The sequence below is a fragment of the Misgurnus anguillicaudatus genome, chromosome 17 (assembly GCF_027580225.2).
Source record: "Misgurnus anguillicaudatus chromosome 17, ASM2758022v2, whole genome shotgun sequence".
Lineage (NCBI taxonomy): Eukaryota > Metazoa > Chordata > Actinopteri > Cypriniformes > Cobitidae > Misgurnus > Misgurnus anguillicaudatus.
The window spans coordinates 19,803,013-19,827,749 of NC_073353.2; the positions used below are offsets into that span (position 1 = coordinate 19,803,013).

General features: G+C 36.9%; 2 protein-coding genes across 2 annotated transcripts; one reads left to right on the plus strand and one right to left on the minus strand.

The window, feature by feature from the left end:
- The first annotated feature begins 175 nt into the window (after positions 1-175).
- cyp27a3 (cytochrome P450 family 27 subfamily A member 3) lies at positions 176-12,461 on the plus strand. The gene is made up of 9 exons (XM_073855133.1): positions 176-697; positions 3,477-3,661; positions 4,038-4,243; positions 6,406-6,603; positions 7,018-7,181; positions 7,344-7,510; positions 7,620-7,701; positions 7,877-8,080; positions 11,143-12,461. The coding sequence occupies exons 1-9, from the start codon at positions 476-478 to the stop codon at positions 11,263-11,265; spliced, it is 1,551 nt and encodes a 516-aa protein (XP_073711234.1). The 5' UTR covers positions 176-475; the 3' UTR covers positions 11,266-12,461.
- A 2,107-nt stretch (positions 12,462-14,568) lies between these two features.
- rnd3b (Rho family GTPase 3b) lies at positions 14,569-23,016 on the minus strand. The gene is made up of 5 exons (XM_055215810.2): positions 22,594-23,016; positions 22,354-22,441; positions 19,255-19,364; positions 15,988-16,116; positions 14,569-15,723 (listed from the first exon to the last, which is right to left on the minus strand). Exons 1-5 carry the CDS (start codon positions 22,723-22,725, stop codon positions 15,478-15,480), a joined length of 705 nt encoding a protein of 234 aa, XP_055071785.1. The 5' UTR covers positions 22,726-23,016; the 3' UTR covers positions 14,569-15,477.
- Between the last annotated feature and the right edge of the window lie 1,721 nt (positions 23,017-24,737).

Sequence of the window (24,737 nt, forward strand, 5' to 3'; positions counted from 1 at the left end):
TTTGTAAATGCTGTAATGTACTCTTTCATTTGCTATAAGGTAAATACTAAAGAATACAACCATTTATTCGTGTTGGTGCGTGTAATATATGAAACAAAGATGACAATTTGGAATTTGCCCTATGCTTTGCAAGGCTGTGCGCGTGGCTCTTAACGAATGCATGCATCGTCTATCAGTGGGTTATTGATAACTTGGTTAGACATTGAAGCAGCAGTTCACTTGTTTCAGTACTTGTACAAAGTGTACCATCGTTACTGTATTCTGTAAAGATTAAGAGAAGAGAGGTTCATGCTGTACTTTGTGGTGCTGGCGTCTTTCATAGGCAGGCACATTTGAAAGGAAAGAGGGCTGTTCGGGATAATAAGCGAGTTCACTAAAGTTCATTTGACAACAGACTGTGGTTGCCATTACGGAGAGCAGCTAACACTGTCACTGCAAACCTACTGTACATCTGCTGCCGACTCCAGGATCAGATATGTTTTCAGAGGCATTACTGAGAAGAGGATTGTTTTTATGCAGGAAAGAAAACGGAGGGATAAAATGCCTGATATCGCCCTTCCTCAGCACGCGGACACACAGTACCTTGGTAGATGGCGATAAGCAAAAAACTATGGATGATTTAGGCGGTCCTAGCTTTTTGACATCATTATACTGGCTGTTTGGAAAGGGTTATTTTCCAAAGACTCATCAAATGCAGGTAAGCTAACGTTACATTCAAATTCAGCGCTTCGGGTTCGATGTTTTCAATAGCTTGATATCTGTTGCAAGCAGGTCTAAATTTGTCACATTTTAAGCCTAAACCAGCTAGCTATTTTATTCAATAGTGTGGTTAGGAACAACGTGTGAACGAACTGGCCATTGCTATGTAGTAAGAAATGAAATTTTCTGTAGCGTCCTCTATCGACAGATGTTTATGAAATTTATGCTGCTTCAGCCTAGCCATATTTATATGCATCTGGCAGCCGCTTATCCAAAGCGATTTAGAGTATGTAAGGTATACATTTATTTATCTATCAGTAGGCTATGTGTGTTCCCAGCTATACAGGAGCACTGTTCTAAAGATATTTGCCATGTTCACAGACCATTTTGTCCGTGAACGACTTTCTTTTTATAACTTTTTGTCAGAATATGCTTGCAGATTATACAAGGCCAAGCAATCTGTGCTTTTAGACAGGGATTGAAAACATTTTTACACAGCAGGGTTAGTTGTAACAGAGTGTTACAAGTTAACTCTACAGTATACAATAATAATGCAATGAAAACAATGTAAATACTTTTAATCAAAATGATAACTAATACAATATCAGGGGAAGTAACTCACAAACATTATATTTTTTGTCTTAATTGTGCAGCCCTTTCAAAAAAATCTATTTATATGCATTGATGCACAATGCAAGGATGGTTAGATGAAGGATCATGGATGGATAGATATCCACACATTCATCTATAGGCAGATATATAAACAATGTCCACCTTAATATATAGACAACATAATTGTATTGAATTATTTGCGTTTAAACACAATTTTCTAGCAGGTGTTACAACAAACCCCTATGTTTGTTACAATTAACCCCACCTATGGGGTACTTTGTAACTCTGTTGTTTGCACTTCTGTCACTTTCTGTGTAATTGTACGATAACGGTAGGTCCCACAAACAAACTTTAAATCCCATCGAATTTGGTATCTTTACAGCTTACAGGCTTCGTGATTGGACCCTTAATGAAGCATGTTTTAAAGTCCCCATGAAATCAAAACTGACAATTGTTATTTTTTAATTAATTATTGCACTGTTTATCCCTGTCATCATTAAAAAATAAAATCATGTGCCTTCATAAACTGTACTTCTGCCCTCTTGTGGCAATCATTCTCTGATGATGTCAGCTAGACGGCCCCCTCCAGCTATCAGTGAGATCCATAGAGACAGAGTGCAGTTATGCTAATTTGAAAACCACGCCCACTGGGGGGGGGGGCAACAATCCAACCGTCTCCATTGAATTTGTATTGTGAGAGGCCACCTCCTTGTCATTTCTGGCGTATGACAAAAAACGGAATAATTCAGCTTTTAGGCATTATTCTGTTTTTAAGTTTTATCTGTAAATACGTTTTTATTAGCTGTCGACCCCAAAAAACAAGCGTCTAGGGAGACAAAAGTGGAAACAGGCAACTTTTTATAGTAGTACTACTGGTAGTTGAACCGCGCCCGCTGGAGGGAAGCGTGGTCGGCGATCCACTTTTTTCTCCTTTAAAGGAATAGTCTACTCATTTTCAATATTAAAATATGTTATTACCTTAACTAAGAATTGTTGATACATCCCTCTATCATCTGTGTGCGTGCACGTAAGCGCTGGAGCGCGCTGCGACGCTTCGATAGCATTTAGCTTAGCCCCATTCATTCAATGGTACCAATCAGAGATAAAGTTAGAAGTGACCAAACACATCAACGTTTTTCCTATTTAAGACGAGTAGTTATACGAGCAAGTTTGGTGGTACAAAATAAAACGTAGCGCTTTTCTAAGCGGATTTAAAAGAGGAACTATATTTTATGGCGTAATAGCACTTCTGGGAGTACTTCGACTCCCCAGAAAAGTCCGCTCCCCTTCTCCATCTCATAATGGGAGAGGGAAGGTGTTACTGCGCCGAGTCGAAGTACTCCCAAAAGTGTTATTACGCCATAAAATATAGTTCCTCTTTTAAATCCGCTTAGAAAAGCGCTACGTTTTATTTTGTACCACCAAACTTGCTCGTATAACTACTCGTCTTAAATAGGAAAAACGTTAATGTGTTTGGTCACTTCTAACTTTATCTCTGATTGGTACCATTGAATGAATGGGGCTAAAGCTAAATGCTATCAAAGCGTCGCAGCGCGCTCCAGCGCTTACGTGCACGCACACAGATGATAGAGGGATGTATCAACAATTCTTAGTTAAGGTAATAACATATTTTAATATTGAAAATGAGTAGACTATTCCTTTAAGGCTGAGATCGCCAACTACGTTTCCCTCTAGTGGGCGCAGTTTTACTAATAGTAGTACTATGAAATGTTGGCTGTTTCCACTTTTGTGTATTTAAACGTTTTTTGGGGTCGACAGCTTATAAAAACTTATTTCTGTTTTTTTTGGCTTGTTAGCTGTACACAGCAGCTTTGAGGCATTATTCTGTTTTTTGTTATAAGCCAGAAATGACAAGGAGGGAGTCTCTCGCAATACAAAGTGCGCTCTGTCTCTCTGAATGAAAGAAATGCCTACTTTTCTATATCCAATCCATTTACAGCAGTAAACGCTATTTTCCTCGTGTGATATTCCGTTTCACAAATACATCACAACACGGAAGTTAAGTCGATCTGGTCTTCCGGCATAGAGGGACTTAACTGCTTAACACTAATAAAATCCCTCCTACTAGTTATCAGGAGGTAATGTTTTCTTGCTATCTATGTGAACTGTTTCTTTAAATCTACAAAAATGTATAATGATTGCAGATAGAGCACAGCAAAATCTATGGTCCCCTTTGGAAGTCCAAATATGGACCACTGGTTGTTGTTAACGTGGCCCGTGCAGACCTTATAGAAGAGGTTCTGAGGCAGGAGGGTCGCTTTCCCATTCGCACTGATATGCCCCACTGGAGAGGCTATCGACAACTTCGAAATCATGCTTATGGACCCCTAACAGAGTAAGTTACAGAGACTGACTCATCTGGAAAGAAAATATTTACTAACTGATAATAGCGTTTCAGAGCAGTTTAAATTAAGATGGACTTAGTTTTAAATTCACCTGTTTAAATTTGCGTGCATACTTTAAATTGGAAAACTGGTTTGTGTGGCTGGTTTTGTCTTTGCTAAACCTAAAGACCTTCACGCCTAAAGATTTTTTCTCATGGCAACCCTTCAAGCATTCATGTTCTGAGTTGATTTATTATTTAATCTCTGAAAACCGCCATTTAAAGACAAGTGATCACACAAGAAAATCCTTTCTATATGTGACAGCCATAATGCTGTCAGCGTTTATAATTTCTAACTTGTAATTTATTTGTTGTTTGGTACAACAGAGATGGGAGTAGAATGGCAGAAAATCAGAAGTGTACTGAACCCTCGCATGCTGAAGCCCAAACATGTGTCCTCCTACACTAATGCCATTAATGAGGTGGTGAGCGACTTTATTGAGAAGCTGGCTTGGCTTAGAAAAACAAAAGGCAATGGTGTCATGGTGCATGACCTGGCAGGAGAATTGTACAAGTTCGCCTTTGAAGGTAAAATGTATTGGGCATCTTCACAGAAATTAACATATAGGTTTATTTTTAATGAATTGCTGATTTGCAGAAGTATTGATGATACACCAGAAATGTTAAACCAGACTTTATCTTTGTACCTCGAGATAATACATGACGTTCTATCAAGATTAACTATTATCAAGATTAGTTGTGCAATTTTGTGTCACAAAGTCAAACTAATTCTCATAAAATTGTACACTCATTCATTTATGTACTTCCCATGTGTATCAATGATTTTATAAATCAAGGACAAAAGGTCAATGCCAGTTAAACATGCTAGATAACAAAACATTTCTTGTAATCCCATAAAGAGTTTGCCCTTGAAAAGCTGACTTTCTGCACTGTGTTATACATCTTTGTAGTAGCTTGTAATAGCTTTTACACAGCTATTGTAATTATTAAAACACCATACTTTAGGTCAAAGAGTACAGGTTCACCCAAAAATGGGAATTGGAAATACTGTCATCATTTAATCACCCTTGCCCCTTAAAACCTGTATTACTCGTTTCAATACTTATTTATAGCAGAATGTCTAAACCGCTCTTTTGCATACAAATTAAAAAACTGAACAGAGATGAAGACTGTGAAGCTTTCTTACACAATGCTGTAAATCAAGTTATATTACCATTAAGACTGTCATAATTATGAAATTTGGCTGACGGTTAATTGCCTAATAAATTGTGACAATTAATTGCCTGTTTTAAGGCTTTGGCGGTTATGATGATTAGTTGTCTGTTTTATGTCTATGACATTTAATTCTCATACAGTTTGTTCATGAAATAATTTTCACACATTGTTGTGATTATTTAAATTAAATCTTTTGCAAGGTTTACCTAGCAGTGAATATTAATACACATAACACTGTGGCCCTGTCCCAAATGGCACACAACGGACTTGTGGTCCTCCTCAGAGTCCACCCTTTGATGACATCATGTATTGCAGACTTTAGGGACCCTTTATGCGAGTCCACGTGGGTGCACCCGAGTCGTAGTTTCGGAAAGACTCGAGCGTCACGTCGGAAATAGAAAGAGAAGTTGCCCATTAGTGTGAACTCCTCCCCTCCATCTTCTGATTGGTCTGATTGGTCTGGTTGCTCTTTCACAAGGACTTCTGGGTTGGAAAAGTGCGCAAAGCCTGCTGCAGTGCAGACTTTGCCGAAGACCACATCAAGGGTGCAAAGGGGGCGCTGATAAGTACACTTCGGAGCATAAAAATTACATGTGGGACACCCTACGGACCTGTAGATTAACCGAGCACGCGCAATTTAAGACCGCGAGACCGAAAGTCCACATGAAGTGCGCCATTTGGGACAGGGCCTTTATTGAATGGCTTTGCAATGTATCGCATGAATGCCATCAGTTACTGTCTCGTTTATACAGGCGCTACAACTCCCCCTTGTGATTTTTAGAGAGATGTGCAATCATTGCGGTGATCTGAAATCATCGCTATGAGGTCAAAAAATCACGATGAGAGGATTATTTAATCATTGTAACACCCCTAATTACAATCTTATATGAATTTAACCTTTATTAACTATAGACTGTAAAAAAGATGGACGACGCCCGTTCGCTCTCTTCCATTGGTGAAAAGTGAAGCCGCCAGTGTCCCGATATGGCACTGACATCTTGGGTCTTGAGTTTGCGCAGTAGCGATTTCGGGACCAGTCCTGCGCAGTAACGAACAGGAAGTAAAGCCGCGAAAGCAAGGCCCCGCCCACGCTCTCGCAGAATGCGCATATCACAGGTGTCAATCATGACGTGACATCATCGTTTTTATAGCATTAAATAACTAACTAAAAATAAACTTATTTTAAAAACAAACACTTGAATTTACATCAGTGTGATAAAAACGAATGTAAATGACAGAAACCAGTTTTGGAAAAAGATAATTGAAGTGTAATTTAATTGTTTAGTTGGTCTCAAGTCCCATTGAATAACATGGGGAGGCAGGGTTTATGACCTATACTGGGACCAGTCACTGGGGGGCGATCGAGACGTTTTGGCTTCACTTTTCAGGACTTGTGTGGCACGCCTGATATTAACCCTTGTATCAACTGCTACTTTTTAATTAGAAGTAACATAGTGGTGAGGTAAATTAATGTATCTATCACACTAATTATGTTTTTGTCATTCTTTTATAAGGGATTTCCTCAGTGTTGTTTGAGACTCGATTGGGTTGTCTGAATGAGGAAGTTCCTGAGGAAACGGAGAAGTTTATCTTCTCTGTGGGAGAAATGTTTCGTCTTTCTCCAATCGTAGTCCTTTTCCCCAAATCTGTCTGGCCCTATTTGCCTTTCTGGAAAAGTTTTGTGGCAGTGTGGGATCATTTGTTTAAAGTTGGTGAGTCTGAACCCAAAGCAGGTCCTCTTTTTTCTATCAAGTGCTTGATAATATTTGAATGTTCTCAGATGGACAGCATTTTTGGGCTTGAAGCCAAGTGAGTTCAGCCCACGAACAACTAGCACAAACTTACACATTTCACTCTCTATATGAAAAGCTCAGATGCAAAACCCTCAAAGTGCGTAATCTTATAAATGAGGATTTGACACAAAAGTATTTAACGAATTTATAAACATGCCAAGAGCATTCTGTTAATATCATTATTATCTTATTTTTGACAGAGTTTAGATTCTGAGCTCCTCACATGTTCCATATACAGTACAGTATATGCAAAGATTCATTGAAGTTTTGTGTCTGATGTTTTATATACGTTTACACTTGCTTAGCAAATTTTACTGGGTTTTTTTTCCACAGGGGAAGAACTGGTGCAGAAGAAGATGTCAGAGATTCAGGAAAGGGTGAAAGAAGGAAAGCCTGTGGAGGGAGTATACCTTACACACCTGCTGATCGGCGAGCAGATGTCTGTCACCGAGATTCTGGGAAGCATCACAGAGCTTCTGTTGGCTGGAGTTGACACAGTAAACAATTTCACTCCTAACAATGGATTTTATTTTGTTTCAAAAGTTTCTGCCTGCTTAATATTTAGCATTTTACTAAATAATCATCAGAAACGTGCAATTAAATGTGCAGAAAAAAGCACGAACATTTGCACCCTTCTAACAAATCTCCCATGTTACTAGACATCAAACACTATTTCCTGGGCACTGTATCACTTGGCACAAGAGCCAGAGATCCAGCAGAGGTTGCATGAGGAGGTGCTCAGCGTCTGCCCTGGTGACACGGTGCCCAGCAGTGATGACATCAACAGGATGCCTTTGCTAAAGGCCATCGTAAGAGAGACTCTGCGGTACAGCATCTGTTTCTCTTGTGTACTGTGATATTAAGAGCCAGATAAGCTTACACAGCAGTGTTATGAAACCTGATCAATTAATCTGCATGTTCGCTTATGTTCTCAGTATGTATCCAGTTGTGCCAGGTAACGCTCGTGTCGTTGCTGAAAATGAAATAGTGGTGGGCGGCCATCTCTTCCCTAAAAATGTAAGCTGAACTATAAACTGCTATTTTTATACCTCTGAATAATGACTGTATTGTTCATCAAACCAGAGCAAAAAAAAAAGGACATCTTATGTGTGTATTCTTAACACTCAATCCTACTGACATACAGTTTTTAATATAGATGGTCAAAACTGATCTGTATATTTTTTCTTTCTAGACTTTGTTCCACCTCTGCCACTTTGCGGTGTCCTACGATGAGAAGGTGTTTCCCGATCCTTATGCCTTCCTCCCACAGCGATGGATTCGGGGACAGAAGCAGTCAAACCAACACCCTTTTGGTTCTGTGCCATTTGGCTTCGGCATCCGTGCCTGTCTGGGCCGGAGAGTGGCTGAACTGGAGATGCATCTCCTCTTATCACAGGTAGGAATGTTGTCAGCATTTTTGTCAGCACAACTATTATTATACACAGATGAGCCATTACATTATGACCATCCCCATCCTAGAGCAATGAGCAGACTTGGCAACCAAACAATGGCACAGGAACAGTTGTGGGATGTTAACTTGCCTTTGTAGTGAGTACATATAAAAAGTGGTGCACGAATAGCCAAACGACAAATTGGCTGTGTGTCATCTAAAGCTCATTGATGTAAAAGTGGAGTAGAGACTGTCACCCTTTATTCACAGTGAACGCAGGGCCACAGTGTGACAAATCAACAGCAGCTACAACAATGGCGACCGACGTCAAAGCACACAGTTTATTGCAACCTTCTGCGGATGGGCCTGCGTAGCCGATGATGGAGCCAGGCCCCTATGCTAACTGCAAGCTATCGACAACGATGCATGAAATGGGCCCAAAATCAGTGGCTGTTTCTCAATTCCAAGAACGTGAAGATTGGGCATGCCAGGCGACCTTGGAAGAACGAACTCAGAAGGTCGCGAGAACACAGAACGCACCTGTGAGAATTGAGATGTGTGCGATCTTACTGCGTCCTCTGTACGTGTGTTCTTGAGAATTGGAATTGAACTTCGACTGTTAATGATGACGTAAAGCATATTGAGAAACAGCCAGTGTGATTGGGCTGTGGACACTTAAAGGATTAGTCCATTTTCTTGGAAAGGGTCCAGATGGTTTGCTCACCACCATGTCATCCAGGGTGTTGGTGTCTTTCTTTGTTCAGTCGAGAAGAAGTTGTGTTTTTTGAGGGGAACGTTCCAGGATTTTTCTCATTTTGATGGACTTTAATGGACCCCAACACTTAACACTTAACTCAACAGTTTCAAACAGGAGTTTTGAAAAGACTCTAAACAATCCCAAGCGAGGCATGGGGGTCTTATCTAGCGAAACGATTGTGATTTTTACCGAGAGGGATAGAAAGTATACACTTTTGAACCACAACTTTTCGTCTTTCTCCGGTCCTGTGACGCACCAGCGCGACCTCACGTAATTGCGTAATGACGTGGAAAGGTCGAAACGCATATTTGCGGACCATTTTAAACAGTTAACTGACACTAAGACATTAATTAGTATCATTCCACATAAAACAATGTCGGAACGGTCCTCTTTCTCCACACTTGTAAACACAGGGGCGTAGATTCGCATACGTCATCACATGACCGGAGATAGATGAGAAGTTGTTGGGTTTAAAAGTGCATATTTTTATTTTTCTTGTAAAAAATGACAATCGTTTCTCTAGATAAGACCCTTATGACTCATTTGGGAGTCCTTTGAAACTCCGTTGAAACTGCAATTTTAAACTGCATTAAAACTGTTAACCTGTTGGGGTCCATTAAAATCCATTAAAATGAGAAAAATCCTAGAATGTTTTCCTCAAAAAACATAATTTCTTCTGGACTGAACAAAAAAGACATCACCATTTTGGATGACATGCTGGTGAGTAAATTATCTGGATTTTTTTTTAAAGAAAATGGACTAATCATTTAAGAATTGTGGTGCATCACCGTTGATGGTTGAGAGAAGATACGGTGATAACTAACAGAGGCTGCGCACTTCATCGCACTTAAAGGACATGTTGGACGGACACAGGCTGGGCAATATTTTACAAGTACCAAGCTCACCCATTAATGGCAACTGTGCTCGCTGCCAGTTATGGCCTTTACCAACAGGATTATGCATCATGCCACACTGCCAGAATCATTAATCAAGGATTGGTTCGAATAACATAATGGTGATTTTTTTTAAATTCACCTAACATGAAACAAACATTTGTTGTTTGAAAAACAGGATTGTGCCCGTTTGTCACTACCACCCCGCAATATATGGAAACTGGTCCTGGAGGACCTGCTGTTGACGTTATGGTACCAGATACCCCAGGAAACCTCTTGCCACCTTGTCCAATCATTATTTTCGGCCCATTGCTGATGTTTTACAGGAAATTAAGCAGGTGGTTATAATGTAATGGCTCATCAGTTTATCTACTAATATTAATGTATATATATTCCGATTTATAGTACGTTTCTATTGCTGTGCTTGTTTTTACGGATAAGCAAGAAACTAATTTCTACTGTCAGCAAAGTCATTTTTCAGGATTTTAGTCATTGCCTATAGACCCCTTCAAGGTTTGTAAACATTGAATGACTATCGGGAGCGTGCGCAGCATGGGGTCACACTGTTCATACCATCCAGGCTTTATAATTTAATCTAACAGGGCTGAAAAATGATGATTACCTCAAATGAAGTGAGCACTACAAACACAAGCATCTTTGATATCTGCATTGTCCCAGTCTGCACGTTAATTGCTTGCAGACGCAGATGTTGTAATTTTTTGTTTTTGAGATTCTGCATGAATCGTGAAAACTTGACGGAAGACATGGTGTGATTTTCACAGCCCACGACGTAAGTAGGCATTTTTGACGATACCGAATAATACTACGCAACTCAATCTGCTGTAATGGCTGTTCTGACCCCGACATGCGCATTGGGAACCGCCTGTGACGTGAACCGTGAAGGGGTCTATAGTAGGCTATATATTGTTTTATATATCAGTCCTTTGCAATGGTTAGCCTTTCAGTGGCTTGACATACATAAATAGGTGTATAACACATCATAAATAGTATTCAACCAAAAACATGCAACAACACTTGCTTAGGAAAGCAAGTTTGAACCTATTTTAGTCAGTTCTGGTAATCAAATGAGTTCACCTTGGGTTTTAAACAGAATATTGACTAGTATGCAGTCCTTCACCTTTGGTCTAACCAGACCTCTCAAGCTATTAGAGATAATTCTTCTTGTCAATAAGTAACTTATATGCTTTAGGAGTGTGTTTTTGAATGGGTATGATAACAAAAAGTAAGCTAATTTTGGTTAAAATGTCAAATGTGCAGACTCTGAGTTAATATGAAGACATATAAACTGCATGCATGATCGTTACATAATAATTAGATATTAGAAACAGTTGTTTAAATTGTTTTATATTGTCCATGGGTTTCAGTTAGGTCCAAATATGTATTTTTGGCTTTTACAGTTAATTAAAAAATATGAGGTGCTCCCAGACCCTACAGGAAAGATTGTGAAACCGATCACTCGAACTGTGTTGGTCCCCGCCACATCTATTGACCTTCAATTTATTGACAGACAACAAAAGTAACCAGTCAAAGTTAGATAAATATGCTACTAGATATAGTTGTTCTTTACACACAGCCTATGCTAAATAATGTTTAAAATGATAAACTGTACTTAGCTCTGTTTACAGAGGGATTTTACTAAATTACATGGGTTTACTTGTCCATGACAATTTACAGTGACATAATTATTTTGTTGTTTGTGATAAACTAAGACTTGTTTTATCTGTAAATGTAATAATTTTTACATTGCATTGTATAAATTGTTTTGTTTTACAAAGATGCATTAGCCCATGTAAGTGTCAAATAGTCAGACATAGGTTTTTAAATCCTGTACAGATCTTTTTGTGAATGCAAATAATATTTTTTAAACATGATTTGTTTATTTTTAGAGAAACTATATGGTAATTTTATATAAACTAATGACTAATATTTATATTAACTGGCTACATGTTTTAACACCTATCCTTAAAGGCGGAGTTTGCGATTTCTGAAAAAGCCTTTGGAAAAGAGAGTCAGGTCGAGTACCAAAAAGATATTGTTGCCTGGGTTGCGTATGTGTGGGGCGGGTCTATCAAAAGAAGGTTCAGATTCTTTTGGGGTAGGGGCGTGTTTGTTCAGGTAATTTTAAATGTCAACATTGACTTTCAGAGATCATGGACCCTGCCTTTAAAGGTGCAGTGTGTAATTTTTAGAAGGATCTCTTGACAGAAATGCAAAATGATATTCAAAACTATATTATCAGGATTGTATAAAGACCTTTTATGTTATGTGTTTATTACCTTAGAATGAGACGTTTTTATCTACATACACCGAGGGTCCCCTTACATGGAAGTCGCAATTTTGTGCTGCCATGTTTTTACAGAACCCCTTAACCGAGAAACTTTTTACAAAGTTGTCTCCGATGATGACATGTTTTTCCAGTGGTGGCTACTGTAGCTTCTCTATTATGTGTTTCAAAAGCAGTGGACTGAGCTGTTGGTTGCATTTCGCAACCTCACCACTAGATGCCGCTAAAATTTACACACTGCACCTTTAATTTGCATGAAATACAGTGTGCAGTAAGAAAGGATTTCCACTGATGCCCCCATGTGGCAAAAAATGAAAAATGCTATCAATCTTTTCAAACCCTTGTGAATATTTAGATATATTTTCCATACATATAAATTAGAAAAATGTTTACAAACTGCTTTATATATATGAAGAGTTTGGTTCCAAAACGCAATAAATCCATTTTGACAAATTTTGGTAAAAACGTGTTTTCTATACCAAGAAAGTGACAAGATGAAAACAACTATTTTCTGTTACAAACTTTCACACAGCATCTTTAGGTTATAAAAACATAAAAAATTCAAATCCATAAGTTGATTTTCAAAGATTTATTATAAAAACGGATTATTTTTTCCACAAAATGCAATAAATCCATGACAAGTTTTTATTCAAAATGCTATAAATCTATTGAATCAATAGCCTATATAAATGTGCATTCATCTTTGCCATGTTATATTCATTTAGTTGACTAGTTGTACACACTAATTAAAAATATAAACATTAATGTTATTAATCAAAACACTTACTTTGTCATATTAAGAACCCTGTCATTGCGGTTACTTGACGTCTTCGCTTAACGTCTTTCACAGCGATCGACTGTAAAATGATTTTGGTCCTGCTCGATTTTCGTTGACTTTGAGTAAAATTATGTACAGTTTTTCATAAGATCCTCTGGGGTCAATGTGTTAGCATGAGAAGCTTGATGCTGTCGGGAGAACAAGCACCCGTCTCCCAAGTGCCTCTCAGGGAAATTGTTAGATGCTGATGGCTTACGTTTCTTTCCCATCACAGAAAACCATCACAGGTTTAGCGATGCAATTAAAGTATTATTTTGTTTTGTTTGTTGATCACGTAGTACAAAGTAGATGAGGAAAACCAGGACTCCGTGTACTACGCGCGTCCGCCATTGCTTGTTTACATTGCGTGAACGGTGGGCTGTAATATCAGAAATGGAGTTATTGCGTTCTGTAAAAAAGTGGGAGTGGCGTTTGTCGCATTTTGGGAAAAAAGGGAGAAAAGATGACAGAATAACACGGCGGATATTGGATTTTGCGTAAAATTAAGAATTTACTTTTAACTACTGACCTGATATAATACTGATTTTGGCAGTAACTCATTTTTTTCAAAAATGGCGTTTATTGCGTTTTGGAACCAAACTCTTCATATATATATATATATATATATATATATATATATATATATATATATATATATATATATGAAGAGTTTCGTTGCAAAACGAGATAACCACCGTTTTTTAAATTGTTCAGAAATCTTGTTTTTTGGTTGTGCATTCCAATTAATTTCAATTCAACTGCAGTTGGTTTGTTTTGATTTAAACCTTCATAACTTAAAAAAATACAGCTAAGTAGCAACATAAAACAAAATAATAACATGATAACATAATAATAAACATGTTTTGACAAAAATGTTAAAAAATGGATTTATCTCGTTTTGCAACGAAACTCTCATATGTAAAATTATAATGCAGATTAAACATCTATGTAAGCCTTAGTTGTGGGTTTACAGTATATTTGGAAATATTACAGCGTTGTATAAAAAATGAACACTAGCCATAACCATATAAGTATTACTGCCAAGTTTATCATAATATCCTGTCATGCATATATTAGATGTACTGTATGTAATTAATATTTGAAGATGTGTAGATGTATTACATGCTACATAGATGATTGTAGATTACTGCAAATGGAATTCAACATTAAATATTAATTGTTTTGTGCACTTTGAACACCTTTCAGTTTTTCCCCATTTATAATAAAGTACTTATTATTAGCTTCAAATCTTCTGTTAAATTTCTTTTCAGTTACACATTACATACAACCCCACCAGAGAATGATACATGGTAACACTTTATTTCGATAGTCCACTTTAGACATTTTACTAATTATAAGTAACTTTGCAACTACTTATCAACTACCAATCTTTAGAGAATTAGTAAACTGTTTGCTTAATATCTACTAACACTTTATTGCGATGATATCGCAACAGACATTCAACTGACTATATGTATCTTTGCAGGAGCATGTCAACTTATTCCACTAACCCAAACCTCTTCCCTAACCCCAACCCTTACAGTTTACTAATACTCTAATGACAGTAAGTTGCAAATTATTGAAAGTTAGTTGACATGTAGTTGCAAAGTTATTTATAGTTAGTAGAAAGTCTAAAATGGACATTTTAAGGTGAATTGTCCCTTTAAAGAATTATGTATGAAATATTATTCTTTAAATATCAGTTTCTTTGGCCAGGTACACGGTTCATTTTACATATACAAAACTCTACATACAACAAATATTTGTTACATTACTGACACATTTTGGTGTAGTGGGGTCTAACAAGGTCTGAGAATACCAGAACTGACGGAGCGTTGATCCAAGTTAATAACATCCATAAATATATGGCAGCAAAACATTGACATTAATAAATTCAGAGGAAATATATAAGCAGTATATACAGCTCTGGAAAAAAATTAAGAGACCACTTTAAGATTATTTTGGTTTCACTGAATTTACTATATAGAGGTATGCATTAAAGTATAACTATCATTTTCAAATTCCAAATTCCTAATAAAATAATGTTTTCATTTGCACTGATTTAAACAGACTAACTAACAAAAAGATGCCATGTTTTAAGATCTGGAAAACAAGTTTATATTCAACAGCGCAGTAATGTTTTATATGTATTTTAGGAATAGTTCAAAAATGAATATTTGATGGAATAACCCTGATTTTTAATTACATTTTCATCTTACCCATCATGCTCTTAGTCCTGTACATTTTCTGTTAGGTGACTCCTATGTCACTCCTGAGGTTTGCTTTTGTTGCAATTCAACAGACACTGGACTGAAATGGTCTCAATACATGTAGAAAAGATGATTCAAGGCAAAACTGGATCTCTTAATGTTTTCCAGAGCTGTATATGAAACTTTGCATTCATGTTTGTTCCGCTTTAAGTTTTTACAATAGCTAAAGGTATGCTTGGATGCTTTGAAAATGTATATTTAAGCAGAGCAGAATAGACCCCAGGATCATTAGAGATGAACATTTATTCTAGTAATGAAGTGCAATATCGCCCCCTTCAGTTATGGTCCATTAATGTAAAAATCCTGATAATACAATACATGCAGGCTGAATGTCCTCAGATCCTTTAAATGGCTTCTGAAATCACATGACTGTGCAGGATTTTGTCTTGGTCTTGTGTATACATGATGCCGAGTCCAGTTCACGCCTGTTAGGCACGCGAGAGGTCTTCTTGGTGGCTCTGGTGGACTTGATGCGTTTGGCGTTCTTGCTGGTTTTACTGATGCAAGCCAGTGTGGCTATGTGAAAAATGTCCCTCACACTGTTTTCAGACTGCTGTGCTGAGCATTCAATGTAAGGGGCCGAGATCTGCTTGGCCACATTTGAACCCTAGAAAAGACAAGGAGACCGAAGCATGAAATACTTTGTAATCATATTATTAAATCATACAATCTTTTGAAATTGTACATACACATGTTTTTCCATTTACATTTATGCAATAGGCTTTACTGAGCATTTACAATGTGTACAATTCATAAGTATGTGAGATCAAACCCACAATCTTTTGTACTTCTAATGCAATGCTTTACCATATTGAGCTACATGAATGCTTCATCATTGATTTTATTTGCTTTAAATGCTCTAAAATCGCACCTGGTCATAAGATAAAGGTAAGTCATTGGACAGCTGCACGAACGTGGCCAGGTCTGTGCGCAGGTCTGACTTGCATCCAACCAACAGTATTTTTGTATTGGGACAGAACTCCTCGATTTCTCCCTTCCACTGAAACGATATAAAACATGGTGTTAGACTGATGACCAACACAAATTGTGGTACAATAATCATCAAGTAACATAATGCTGCTCATATACCAATACATTATTTAAAGGGCCCCTAACCTAAGTGTTTTCAACAATATAAAAATAGTCTCTGTTAACCCCAAAATGTGTCTGTAAAGATTCAGCTCAAAAAATACACCACAGATATTTCATTATATAAAGTTGAACATGGTCATTTGTGGCTGCAATAACAAATGTGCTGTTTTTGTGTGTGTCTCTTTAAATGTAAAGAAAGCTTCTGTTACCCTCCCCGTATGCAAAGTAGGTGGTACAGCGCTTACATGCGTGCTTTGGACTACATCAAAACATGTGTCCCTGGCATAAGGTCGAATTATGCGCTCATAAGGTGGAGTCTGTGAGTGGTTATGGGTGGGGCATAAACAATGTGACATCACATTGATAGGAGATCCCCAACAGCCTGTTTTGTGTGACTGTTGTGGTTTAAAAAAGATTATACAAGGAAGAAGAGATGGATTTGTATAATAACAGGATGTTTCTGCACACACACATTTTCTGATAGAAACACATTAAAGTGCCCATATTATGAAAAACTCACTTTTTCTGGGTTTTGGGATGTTCATTTGTGTCTCTGATGCTCCCACACGCGTACAAACTTTGAAAAAATCCATCCATGCTGTTTTGAGTGAGATACACGTTTCTGAATGTCCTCTGCCTAGAGTCTCAGATTGCACGAGTTCAAATTCAGCGCCTTTGTGACGTAACTACCGTTTCGTCACATTCCGTTTGAATTTCCCCCCATCACCCCACTCGCAGGTCTCCACCCACCAGGTAGCTAGAGAGCACAGAGAGCAGTCACTTCGCTGATACACTCTATGCTGTTATCATGTCTCACGGAAATAACAGCACTATTTGGATATTATGGATTATACTCCCGCCTATTTTTAAAAACAAAGTTTTAACGCGTGTTTATTGGAACCTTAAGTAATCTTATATACAGTGTGTTACGACGCAAATAGTCATCAGATTGTAGGCGATAAGACGTTCATGCGAAATCTGATGTAAACAACAGACTATGTATCTATATTTCCAACCTGATCTCACGAATTACCGTGGCATAGTCACGGAATTTTTTGCTCATTTTTCCGTGGCATTCTCACGGATCTCCGCATATTTCCGTGGTCCTGCCACGGACTTTCTTTTCCGTGGCATTCTCACGGATTGGTTACTCAACTGTTTTGTCCTATTTTCTTACCATTGTCGCTTCGGTTTAGGGATAGATTTACATAAAATGACATCCCTACCCAAACCCAACTCTAACCCCAACACCAGGCGACAATTGATTAAAGTTTAGAAAATATAAAAGAATACATCAGAAAAAATAGTATAAACCAATACTTAAAGTGACATACTAACGCAAACACCAAATCTAACCCTAAACCGAAGCGACAATGGTTTAAAAATAGGAAAAAGCAGTTGAGTAACCAATCCGTGAGAATGCCACGGAAAAGAAAGTCCGTGGCAGGACCACGGAAATATGCGGAGATCCGTGAGAATGCCACGGAAAAATTAGCAAAAAATTCCGTGACTATCCCACGGAACTTTGTGAGATCATGTTGATATTTCACAGAATATACGCATTTGTGGACAAAAATGGTCATTGGATTTTTTTTTGGACTTTCATGGATTATTCACATCTGAAACAGACTTTATTCGATTCGCGATCGATTTATCAAAACAAAAGGTAAGAAGTCACGTTATATTTTGCATGTTGTCATCTTCAGTCACAAACTACATTTATGATGCTAGAGCATCTGTATCTCGAAACAAAGATCATACATTGATCCTAATCCCGTAAATTATACCTTTTAAATGTATAGTAATGTTACGGTAATTTTATTGTTTAGACAGTACGCTATATAGATATTTTTTTGCAGGCTAGATAGTTTGCAGCGTGGATTCGAAAGTTAAAAAAAATATTTAACGGCTTTATTTTACAATTCTACATGAACTAAGTAATAGTGCTTTGCCAAACTAAAAGTGTTTTGCCAAACTAACCGAGACCGGGCCTTACCAACCCGGCTTTTCTGACGAGGCTAACGTACCCCCGAGTCTCTATCACTTTCCCAAGATACGGTCCGGACCTCCCGCTAGCTTCTAGCAATTAGCACGCGGTCCACAAGCAGTATACATCCCCAGCCGGGTCTAAATTTCTGTCATTTGCAAAAATAATGCGTTTGAAAATGTTTTATAGCGGGAATATGTTAGCATTGTCCAGGGAAAACGAGTGTATTGTTGAAATACTCTTATTATAATAATACCACCCCTTAATCCGCACTATCCAATCACAGCACTGCCATTTAGTGCGGAGAAAACCACAATTGAGTTTTAATTGCAACAAACCACCATCATTGTGATCAGTGTTTGAATTTCATCAGCTCATTTGCATTTAAAAGGACACACCCAAAACGGCACATTTTTGCACACACCTACAAAGTGGCAATGTAAACATGCTATAATAAATTATTTATATTGTGTTTAGAGCTAAAACTTCACATATGTGCTGCTCTGGGGACACCAAAGATTTATTTGACATCTTAAAAAAGTCTTGTGCCATGGCCCCTTTAAATTTTTTTTTTAGTTCATTCAAAATTGTCAGACAAATAACCCCTCACATTTAAAACTAAAGTAAAAATACACATCTTACAACCAGTAAATCTCTTGTGAGTGCTGTGGGCTGAAATCCTTAAATGGCCCCTGGTGACATTAAAGTATTTTTCCCAGACCACCTCTGAGATTACAGTCTGTGGGAGCTTCCAAAAACGGATTGGTAACTCTTCCCCTTTCAATACCTTTCGTCCCTCAGTGAGGCTACAAGGCATCCTGTCACACAAAGGCTCAGTGATTCTGAGACTTAAATGTAAACAAGATCTTACTGGTTGTCATTCTCGCCTTCGTGTGATCAAAGCTCACCCACACATTCCCTCTCTCATTGTGTACCCCTCTCAGATGTCTGGACTTTTGTTCTCTTCAGCACAAAGACAAGACTTGTAAGAATATCGGTTCTACTTTCCAACCGAGTCCTAACAATTTATAACTGTTACCTGTAACTGTAACGACTTACTTTTCTTATAACATTCTCCAGAGTGTCTGGTCGACTGATGTCAAAACAGATGAGAACCGCATCAGCATCCGGATAAGAGAGGGGCCGCACATTGTCATAATAAGGAGATCCTGCAGTAATACATTAATACATGATAAATTAACATTTTAAACATAAAAATATAACAAAAGGTCACACTTTATTATCAGGTGTTGTTAACTACTATGTATTTACATAAGAAAAAAATTATACAGTGTACCGATTGTTTACATATGTGTTGTTACATTTTACTTACATTTAAAGTATCTGCATGTAATTACACTTTTGATGAGACTTTTCACAGTAAACCGTCCCAGAACATTATGTATGTTGAAAATAAGTAAAATGCATTAAATGCTTTTTCTCTTAGGTACACAGCAGTTAAAGACACTTACCGGAACCAAACTAAACTAACCAAAATTTTACAGTAGATCACTAAATGCTGTCTAAACATGTTTCAGCAAACTTTCTTAAAAATCTATAACAATGCTTTCACATAAAGTTTAATAAGGAACCGCGGAAAGTATTTATCTTACATATTTATTTAACACCAAACAGGAGATACTAAGCCTCACAAACTATTTTAAAGCATTTTAACTACACCCTTTAGCCTGGTGGACATCTTACCAATGCAGAGTGTCAGGACTCTGCCACGAGAGTCTGTTTTATATTTATGTTTTATAGTGGTGGCAGGGTTCTGACAGTCTCTTGTTTCGTGTGGAGGCTCATGCCGTGTTTATTGTGGCATGTGCCTCTGGTGTCTCGTCTCTAGTCCCCGCCCCTTGTTCTCCCTGTTAATTATTCATTATCAGTTCATCCCTCTCACCTGTGTTGCCCTCGTTATCTTGTTTAGTTTCCCCTATTTAATCTCCTCTTGTCTCTTGTCTTGTGCTGGATCATTGTGCTGTATCGTGTCATGTTATGCAGTCTTTCGTGTTCTTTCAGTTTAATGATTTCATCGGAGTGTTTATGTGTTAGTAATTCATGTTTAATGTTGTGTTGCCCCCTCGCGGGCTTTTGTTTTCATGTTTATTTATAATAAATGTTCTGTGTTCACTCCCCGATATCGTCTGCGCATGGGTTCTCTTGTTCCTTGTCTCCAGATCCTCACACAGAGTATGTGACCAGTCCATTAACAAGGGGTTGTGGAAATTTGTATCCAGTTGTAAATAATAATTACAGTAAATTAACAAAGTATGATGTGATGATGATGCAGCTCTTTGTATTTAAAGAGGGAAGATGCATAAGAACACACTGTTATTAATCAGGTGATATTTAAGTGATAGCAAAATAATATCTTTGGCAATGATGTTTATTAAGTGAACGATTGAGTGTCCCTTTGAATGTGAAGACAGCACATGTACACATGATTCAGCTCAGTAAATTAGGTTGCAGTGCTATTCTGGGATGTAAGGGTTGAATCTGCTCCAGAAAGTTTGTAGGGCTTGAAATGAGTTCAAACCTTGGATCATTAGATATCATTACTGAAATATTCAAAGGTCTCATTTTAATAAAGCCTGTTTAATGCTTTTGATGAATTTCACTGGTTGCTCACAATAACAGAGATGATGTTGAATAAAATGTTCACTGAAAGCGGAAAAATGTTATTAAATAAAATAATAAAATATATACAGTATAAAACAACACAATCTCATGGCAATTTATACATATTTTATAATTCATATTAATTCATACAATGATTCATTTTATACATTTAACAACGTACAATTTCATACACATTAGCCAACTCGTGAAATTTCCATGAGATCAGGTTGTATAAAACCTGCTTAAGTCTTAAAATGTTATGTGTACTGTATTTTACACTCATCGTAGTATTTGTTAGCTCATATATTGTAACATGAACTAGCAATGCAATACTTCTACAGCATTCATGCTAATTGAAGCATTTACAGTACTAATACGTTTTAAAAACGTCTAAATGTTAATATTAGTAAATGCACAATGAACTAACATGAAAACTGTATTGGGATTCATTCACCAACATTAACAAAGATTAATAAATGCTGTAAAAATATTGTTTTTATGTCAGCTAATTCATTTGAAGTGTTATCACATACAGCATATTACTACCTCTAACATGTAGTTTGGTTGAAAATAAAAAGTTGTTACCTAACAGTTATAATATTCATCCATGAGTCATTCTAGATGTGTGGGAAACAGATTCTGTGCTGTCTTGGGCAATCCATCATTTCAGCTAGAAAGGTTTAGGTCAAAACAATAGTGGTCCACAGGAATATTTGCTCTGTTTTCATCAGCGTTAATCATATTTATGATTTATAATAATGCATTTCATTAGCCTTCCACTGTAAACATATCAATCTTATCACAAAGGAATCTTACACTCCTCTCTACCTTCTTACTAATGTGCCAAAATACACACAAGAACAAGAATCACATACTGTTTTCCATATACCAACTTAAAGCACCATATAACAATATCTATAAAGGCCAGTATTGCATAAAGATAACTACACTCCACAAACTAAAATGTTTTAACAATAAATACAAAAACTTGTACCACTTGAGCTGTATTCAGCACATGCATGGTTATATAAAGGTTAGAGACATTTGTACATCCGCTGAGATCAAATGTTTGGATTAAAATTACAGCATTTATCAATAACATTTTAAGCAAGAAAACAACAATTTGGTCATCTTTTATAATAGGAAAAATTTTATATATACCAAAATGTGTGCACCATATGGGTCTTCTGAATAAGGGGTACAAATGGAGTAATGCATATATAGGTACTTGTGTATACTCACATTGTAGTATAATAGTATTTACTATAGTAAACTGTACAATTCTAATACTGATCTTAAACATTACCATAGTAAATATTAAAGTATATTACAGTATTTACTACAGTTGATTTTTACTAGTTATTAAAAGTGTACCAATTGGCTACTATAGCCTAATTTACTACAGTTTTCAGACTATATTAGGCTACTAACTTAAGTGGTTTATATGTATTAGCGAAGCCAAAAACCAATTTTCAACTAACGTTTGACAATGAAGATGTGTTACGTTAACTAAACTAAAAATCGAGTTTTCCTCACCTGATGTATCCCAAAGGCTGAGCTCAACTCTCAGCGTGTCGATCTCAAAACTTGCCGTGTAGTTTTCAAACACAGTGGGAACATAGTTCTTTAGAAAATATAAAACTTTTATTTTATTTTGAACACATTTAAACTCATATGTTTGGTATTGAATACATGAAATGCCTATATTGGCCAAAGAAGACAAACGACCGAGAGACAGCCTTCGTAAATGCCAAACATAACTTGTCTTCAACAAACCTCTGGAAACGAATCCTTTGCAAAGACACTTAACAAGGACGTCTTCCCACACCGAGTGTCCCCAACCACAACTATTTTACATTTCAGATCGTGAGGATGATCCATTACAGACGATTTCAACCTCATCTTCATCCTGTGCAGTTAAACATCAACCGAAGAATTTGTAAGAAATGAGACTGTATATCCATGATGGTAGAGTCTCGATCTAAAAGTGCTTAAGTTATCAGTACAGGTCCTCCAGATAAAGAAAATCTGTCTGCTGTGATCGAAGACTGTCAAGAACTCTTAAACTTTCATTGGCATGCAGCGCATCCTCTTTAATAAAAGCCCCAGATCGTTTCACTCAGAGTCTGTAACCTCCACATACTTGTGTGATGAGCGCAGCTCGACGCCGCCCATCGCACCCGAGCTCAGATTCCAGTCAGCGAGTGCGCGCGGCGCGCTCCTTCACTCACATGATAAACGCAGCTGAATCTATAGAGTATGAATTAAACAGATATTATTGAAGACATATCTAAACACTTACATGAAACGTAAACATTAAAGTACATTATAGAAGTAATTAAGAGAGGGTGAACTACTTTGTAATGTTTGTAATTTGTGGTTTCTCCAAATAAATTGGGGTTAGAATCTTTTCATTTTTTTCCAAAACGTTGGAAAAATTTTAACAAAGAAATGTTGCCTTTGTTGTTAACTTTCTCATTAAATAATTCACTCAAACTGTTACACACTTTAAAGTGTTGTATGTGTTGCTTGTATTTGTATCTGTTTGTGTACATTAAAAGCAGGGTTGGGGAGTAACGGATTACATGTAACGGGATTACGTAATCAGGATAACTGTAATCCGTTACAGTCACATAAAAACCATAATAATCAGATTAAATTCTGTAAAAATGGGAATACTTTAAGGATTACAAAGGTTTACACTGATTTTCAAGCACTGCTTGACTGTAGAGTAATGTGACCAGATTTTTCAAATAAAAACCGGGGACATGTTCAATAGTTAAAATATCATTGAAATCTTATTTTTTATCACCTATGAATTAAAAGACGAGGACAAAACCTGTTTTGAATGTTTTCGTCTTTTTATTGTTGTTGGTTTACTAATTCAATTAATTTAAATCACTTTTCTTTTTTACAATGCACCAATATGACATGAAGTCATTAAAGTTACTTGGTTACTACTTCAGCTGATTTCATAGCATTGTAAATGTGGAACAGAAGGAATAATGCAAAAGAAGGAATCCAAAAGTAATCAGATTACATTACTTTTATATTTTGATGCTTGGATTAAGTTACTGAATGCTTTTTTTATGAAGTAATTTGTAACTGTAACGGATTACATTTAAAAAGTAACCCTCCCAATTCTGATTAAAAGCAACTGGGATAATATGTACACTGTCAGAAAAATGGTCCCTAGCTGTCACTGGGACAGTATCCTTTGAAAAAGTACACTAAAAGAGTTCATATTAGTATCTCAGCTTGGGACCATATTTTGAATATTTTTTCTGACAGTGTCGAGACTGAGGAGTATGAGTACCATGATGTCATTTTTAACTATTTATTAATAGTCACATATTTATTTTTTGTAACAGTATGAGTTTTAGCTTGAATAGCATTAATTACAAACCTTAGTTCAGCTCTAAAGATTTGCAACAATGAACTAAGGTTGAAAATGTATCTGATCTTTGATTGTCATGTTGTGCCCTGATTATGAATTTTTCTAGAATATGCGCTTCCCAAATACAGTGTCTTACGGAGCACTCACCTCGAGGTCGATGTACAAGATATTTTCTGAGGAAATGGCCATATTTTCAACCTTATGGGGAGGGTAAGGTTTGATGAAATGTGAGAAGAATGTCTTGTGGTTTTTTGTGCTCTTTTCCCAACTCGGTTTCGCAATATCACTGGCTCCACATTGTCCGACATGACAAACACACACATTTGTTTTCTCGCTTTTTGCAATCCCAGTTACATTTCACCATTCATTACAATAATCCATAATAATTAAATTGTAATCCACATTTTACTGTACACTCTATTTGCAGTTTGCATTTCACTTGTTTTCTTTTTGTAAACAACATAATACAACCTTAACAAAACTGTGTTTATCTGACACATCGTGTAATATCAGATTAATCACA

What these genes read in the sequence shown, in the direction of transcription:
- cyp27a3 (XM_073855133.1), top strand. Translation starts at nt 476, where the DNA reads ATGTTTTCAGAGGCATTACTGAGAAGAGGATTGTTTTTATGCAGGAAA. An exon ending in AATCATGCTTATGGACCCCT is followed by an intron (nt 3,662 to 4,037) that starts AACAGAGTAAGT and finishes GTTGTTTGGTAC; the next exon opens with AACAGAGATGGGAGTAGAAT. An exon ending in TGCATCTCCTCTTATCACAG is followed by an intron (nt 8,081 to 11,142) that starts GTAGGAATGTTG and finishes TGGCTTTTACAG; the next exon opens with TTAATTAAAAAATATGAGGT.
- rnd3b (XM_055215810.2), bottom strand. Translation starts at nt 22,725, where the DNA reads ATGAAGATGAGGTTGAAATCGTCTGTAATGGATCATCCTCACGATCTG. An exon ending in CAGCCTTTGGGATACATCAG is followed by an intron (nt 19,365 to 22,353) that starts GTGAGGAAAACT and finishes GTATTACTGCAG; the next exon opens with GATCTCCTTATTATGACAAT. An exon ending in TACCTTTATCTTATGACCAG is followed by an intron (nt 15,724 to 15,987) that starts GTGCGATTTTAG and finishes TGTCTTTTCTAG; the next exon opens with GGTTCAAATGTGGCCAAGCA.